Raw genomic sequence first — 5,681 nt, 5'->3', positions numbered from 1 at the left:
CTGCATCTTTTCCTCCCGCCAAGCATGGCTGTTGCTGGACACGTCCGCCCAGCTAAAGCATGTTGTATCTGGATTTACAGCCATAACGTACAATTATTCAAAACTGTATGTACACAATAACAGCTGAGGTCTCTGGGAAATTCTCATGCTTCTACATTTCCGCCGCGTCTTGAATAACATTGTTATATCTATTATTATTAAAATTATTATAATTAATATTGTTATTATGCTTCAATTTATAATTACTATTATGTTTATTATTGCTATTATTATCTTTTAAGCATCACAAAATTGCTGTTTCCATGTTAATTATTATATTTTATTTTGATTCAACGTGATTAATACCATAAACAGGAAAGCCTTGGATGAAACATCTGTCTCATTGACACCATCTGCATATCTACAAACCACAAACTACTATAACTACAAAAAACTGATGTTTTGTTCTGGCCATAACGTCCAGCATCGGTGCCTCTCAACCAGATTAAGTCTGATCTTCCTCCAATCGTCTTCTCAGCATCTTCCATTGGTCAGGTTTAGCATCCACTGAAGTCAGCCACCTTTAACATGTTGAATAATGTGAAGTGAGCTTTATTTTCTGTGAAGAGCAGAGTAGAGGGACTCAATCTGCCCCGTCTGGGTTTATTTCACCAGCAGATCTCTCCATGTTATTCTTTATATACACTTTGCCAGTGAAAGTTGATTCTACAATGTCTGGTTTTATTAGAACATCCACAAGAGGGACAAAAATTCCGGCATCTTTTTCAGTTATATTGTGTTGGATTTTGTTTTTAAAACATCCAAGCATCCTGTGTTATAGCCACACGTGTGACGTCTTTAACAAACCAAACTGTTTGGAAATTTTCAGAAAATTCAGTGATTAATTCTTTTTTGAGATGAAAGAAAGCCTCTTACCCAGATGCACATGCACTGCTGCGGCTCCAGTCCACCTTCGTGAGATGGCGGCGATTTCGGCACGCATCCACTGATTGGAATGCTGTCGGTGCAGAAAGATGCAACCAGATGAGCAACATTAAGTGAATAATACAGAGGAGCATCCTGGTTCCAGCTCTGCTATATATTCTGAGGCAACAGCAGGACGGACACACTCTTCCTGAGGGATCAGGTCAGGAAGACATCAGACTGTTTGGACCAATCTGTCGCTGCTCCTCAGGTCAGAATGAAGATGCTGATTGGACTTTGTGGACTGATCTTGGTCCTTCTTTCCAGCGTCACAGCACAACTGCAGGTAAACTCTGGAAACTGCTTTCTTCTGCTGTCTTCACAAACAATCAAACTTCACTCTAAAGCTGTTTTCTTCTCTTCCTAGAAACATCCGGTTGATGTGTTTTCTCAGGGTATGGCACATGATTCCCTCTTGTAAGCTCCAAACACCAGAAATCTTTGGAATCACTATTGTTGTCGTTCTGTCTTTCAATGTGAAACATCAGGATCGGACTGCACTGAGATTAAGAGGCGCCTGCCAGAGTCACGCAGCGGAGTTTATATGATCCATCCTGCTGCAAGCAGAATCCCCTTCAAGGTATCAAACCACATTTCATCAAGATCAGACAGGTTTTAGTCATTTCAGCAGTTTTACTCCATGGTTTTTGCCCATTTTGCTGAAATTTCAGGGGGATCGGGAGTGATGACATGTTCTGCTCCTTTTGATCATAGGGTTCGAGTGTTATTTCCTTTTTCATGAAACTTTACACAATGATTCATCTCTCAGGGACAACTGCAGAAAAACTGGCAACTTAATCAAAGATCAGGCAATTTCTAATTCTATCAACAACTGTTGTTGATAGAAGCCTTCTCTGCTGGCCGAAAAAGTATCTGAATTACAGACTGATGTAAATTATATTTTGCCCATAAATAATTAATAAATGATTCCAAACGGTATGTTCCAGTTCCTTTCATAGTTTTCCCGTGGTTGCGCTGCTTCCAGACGTGTTTTTTTCATATTAAATCATTTAACCAATCAGATTTCAGGCATCATCTGTTGCTAGGATCAAAGAAATCTGCCCGAGGCCTTCACAGTCCGTTCCCGATGGCGCAGTAAAGTAAAGTGAAGCGTCAAGCAGACAGTTGCTTCAACCAATCAATTTGTTGAACAACAAACATGAAGAAAAATGTTACATTTTTGCACAAAAGTGTTCTTCATGTCTGTCTGTTTAGATGTGTAAGAACAGAATTCAAGTTTCAGTTCAAACAGCTTGGTGTTTCTTTCTGACCCGTCTGCTCAGGTGTTCTGTGAGATGCGTCCAGATGGCGGCTGGACGGTGATTCAGAGACGCACCGGAGATAAAGTTTCCTTCAGAAGGAACTGGGCTTCATATGAAGCTGGTTTTGGTCAGCTGACAGGTAAGTGAAGGACAGAGGGGACATTGGGAACTTTGACTGGTACGTTATTTATATAGTTTAATTATTACTGCCTCTTTTTGGAGACATTTAATAATAATAAACTATTATTGCTATTTTATTGATGCATTTTTACTCATATTGCTGCTTGATTGATACTTTTTAGACCGATACTGAACTTTATTTTTAATGAACACTGGAACTTCAGTTTTAACTCGGGGAAAAAATTGTGCAATTGGTTAATTAAAAATGAAATTCACAGATGTCAGAAACACAAAAATCAAAGACATTTGATCAAAAATGAACCTGTAAGTGTTTGTATTTGATTCAATCGCAAAAAGGACAGTTCTGATATCTCCAATTCAGGGGACCACTGGCTGGGTTTGGAGAAGATTCACTGGCTGACCCGGTCCAAGAGGACGACCTTGAGGGTGGACCTGTGGGACCATGAAGGTGGAACCGCTTACGCCGAATACAAGAACTTTAATCTGGGGAATCGAAACACGGCTTATGAACTCCACGTGGGGAGATACTCAGGAACTGCGGGTAATGGTCACTCTTAAACTCCAACATCAGAACAAGTTGATGTCATTAATGCTGAATGAACTTCCTGTCTGCAGGTGACGCCATCCGAGGTGAAAAGTATGAAATGGACCAGAATGGCTTTGGCTTCAGCACGTCGGACAGAGACCACGACGACTGCGACCCCTGCATCTCCGGCAAAATCACCGTGTCAGAATGCGCCCAGTCGGACGGCGGGTGGTGGTTCAGCCGGTGTGGCTCCGCCGCTCTGAATGGTGACTACCACGAGTCCGGCGACCACATCGGCATGAAATCGGGCCTCCACTGGAGGACCTGGAAGAAGCCGACGCCTTACTCGGCCAAGGCCACCAGAATGATGATCAAGTCTGAGTGAGATGAGCCTTTCATTCCATGTGGAAAAACATTCATGTCATTAAACAAAGTGACAAACTGAGCTGAGTGACTCATTTATAACTTTTACCTGAGCGTTGAACAAAAGGATTGCCAAATCACCCGACATGTAAAACTCGTTTCCACAGATTCTATCAACTCAACTTTATTTAAAAAATAATCACAGCTGAAACAAGTGGTTGTACATAAATAGACAAAAACAACGATAACAACACAACAGGTGCAAATTCTCGAGATGGGTCGAAAGACAAAGAACACATTGTTTTTTTTCAAGAGCTGCTGGGACAAACCACCATCAATCCTGTTTTATTTAATTCTTTTTTCATTTAAAATTGAAAAAGTTAAAGGCCACCCAGGTTTGAATGTCATCAAGACAAAGGAGGTTTCATTGAGAAGGCATCTTTCTTCAGCTCGACAGTACGTAAAGAACAAGCGAAAAGCAAAAAACAAAAAATAACAGTAGTGCAAAGACTGTCATCTGTTCAGAGAGATATCTGAGCGTAATCCCAGCATCATTAAACAACATTCACGATGTTATATGAAACAGGAAGGACACTTCTGTGTATAGTTGCACAGAAACCGTGGATGCTTCAGAGATTCAGAGGAAACTTCTGAACGAAAGGCAAAAATAGTGTCATTTAAGTACCACTCGCTGCTTTTAGTAAGGCGCTTAAAAGGACGGCTCAACAAAGATGAAAGAAACAGCTTGAAAACACATCTGATCTGAGGACACACTGTTTGGTGGAAAACTAAAAGAAAACGACAGATGCTGTGAACTGCCTCCGAGTATTTTTCATTTTGGGAGCAGTGTTTTGTTCAATTACAACAAGAAATTCAGTCAGAAGTCAGAAAAGATGCAATGTAAGTAAAAAAAAAACAAACAAAACAAAACACACACACACCGGAAAACACCCCAAAAAAAGTACATTACGCACAAACCACAGCAGCAGTGAATTAGTGGATCAAAACTTCCCCCAAAAAATAATCACACACACGTCAGTGCAAAGTGGATTGTCAGACATCAACTTGGTTTTTCCCAAAACATTCTAATTCAGTATTCACCAGTAGTTTTGTAAACATTATGTACATTAAATATAACTAAAATGTTATCCCAACACAAGTCAGTCAACATTTTCTGGAGGTTATCCAACAAGTGCAAAACGACATCAGTAATTGTTATAAAGATTAAATTTCCATTTTTTACATCCCTTATATTCTATTTCTTATGTAATCCATGCCAAAGAAGATGTGCAAGTCCATCAAAAATAGTAAAAGAAGATGCGGAAAAGCTCTTTGGGATGCAGCATTTTGGTACGCCAGCAGCTGAGCTACATTTATCAATAATCTTTCATCAGGATTTAAAGGATTAAAGGACTGGGCGCACACACACACACACACACACACACACACACACGAGGGATTGCACTTGTTGCATCAAGACATAAAACTTCATAATTCAAAAGTGTCGTGCTAAGGAGGAGAACAGTTGGAAAACCTGCTTTCCAAGATCATTTTCTTCTTGGGCGCCTCAATGTTGTGGGGCGAGTTTTGTCACTCTGCCCTCCTTCTGTGAAAACTACCAAAGAACTTTCCAGTTTGATCACATTCTTTTTGATGGCATTTATCTGATGAGTCTTATTTTGCATATAAACAGACCTAGGTAGAGGGTTTTTTTTTTTTTTTCTAACTATGGCTTCATTTCATTAAAAGTAAAAAGTAAAAAACATCAATCTACTGCTGACAGTGAGTGATTCAACATGCGGCCCAGTTTCATCTTAAGCAGTAAAAATATAACCTTTAAACTGAAATTTTAAAGCTCTTCTTTGCTGTGGAGGAGTGTACACATAATGAAAATGTCTATTTTCCACAAACCAAAAATGAGGGCAAACTCAACATAAAGCCAATTTTAATAAAACCTCCAGGTGCAAAATACAGTGAAGGCTTCTCCTCAAGCTGTTTTATTCTGCATGTTTTTACAAACTCACCCTGACTGCAGGGCTTTGAGGCTAATGCTAGTTTGCTGGCGTTGATGGCAGCATCACTGCTGTCTCAGTCTTTTGTTGTGTCTGGTACTCTAAAACAATTTGCAGTATGAACTGCACTGAGAGTCATAGTTAGTTGCCTAAAAAAGAAATAAATACACATCACACTTTATATTACGCTTTATATTGTAGCCAATATTTGCATAGAAGTCCTTCAAATATAAACTTCGATTTAGACGAACTGCTCGTCCGTATACCCACTGAAATATTAACATTTCAATGATCTGTCAGGCTGTTAAAAATATGTATTATTTTACAGTTATATCACCAAACACAAATTCAGAATAACGTGAGGTGAGCGACTTCAAACAAAAGTGCCCTCCATCCATCTTCTATCCCGCTTCA

General features: G+C 39.7%; 1 protein-coding gene across 1 annotated transcript; it reads left to right on the top strand.

Moving 5' to 3' along the window:
* Positions 1 to 1,057: 1,057 nt before the first annotated feature.
* Positions 1,058 to 3,346, top strand: LOC115404557 (angiopoietin-related protein 5-like). The gene is made up of 6 exons (XM_030113948.1): positions 1,058 to 1,249; positions 1,331 to 1,358; positions 1,452 to 1,543; positions 2,247 to 2,364; positions 2,728 to 2,907; positions 2,982 to 3,346. The coding sequence occupies exons 1-6, from the start codon at positions 1,181 to 1,183 to the stop codon at positions 3,275 to 3,277; spliced, it is 783 nt and encodes a 260-aa protein (XP_029969808.1). The 5' UTR covers positions 1,058 to 1,180; the 3' UTR covers positions 3,278 to 3,346.
* Positions 3,347 to 5,681: the final 2,335 nt, after the last annotated feature.

The sequence above is a fragment of the Salarias fasciatus genome, chromosome 17 (assembly GCF_902148845.1).
Source record: "Salarias fasciatus chromosome 17, fSalaFa1.1, whole genome shotgun sequence".
NCBI classification, from domain to species: domain Eukaryota; kingdom Metazoa; phylum Chordata; class Actinopteri; order Blenniiformes; family Blenniidae; genus Salarias; species Salarias fasciatus.
The sequence above is the reverse complement of the archived record's forward strand: the minus strand, read 5'-3'. Positions and strand labels throughout refer to the sequence as shown.

What these genes read in the sequence shown, in the direction of transcription:
- LOC115404557 (XM_030113948.1), top strand. Translation starts at nt 1,181, where the DNA reads ATGAAGATGCTGATTGGACTTTGTGGACTGATCTTGGTCCTTCTTTCC. An exon ending in GGTTGATGTGTTTTCTCAGG is followed by an intron (nt 1,359 to 1,451) that starts GTATGGCACATG and finishes GTGAAACATCAG; the next exon opens with GATCGGACTGCACTGAGATT. An exon ending in GAGATACTCAGGAACTGCGG is followed by an intron (nt 2,908 to 2,981) that starts GTAATGGTCACT and finishes TCCTGTCTGCAG; the next exon opens with GTGACGCCATCCGAGGTGAA.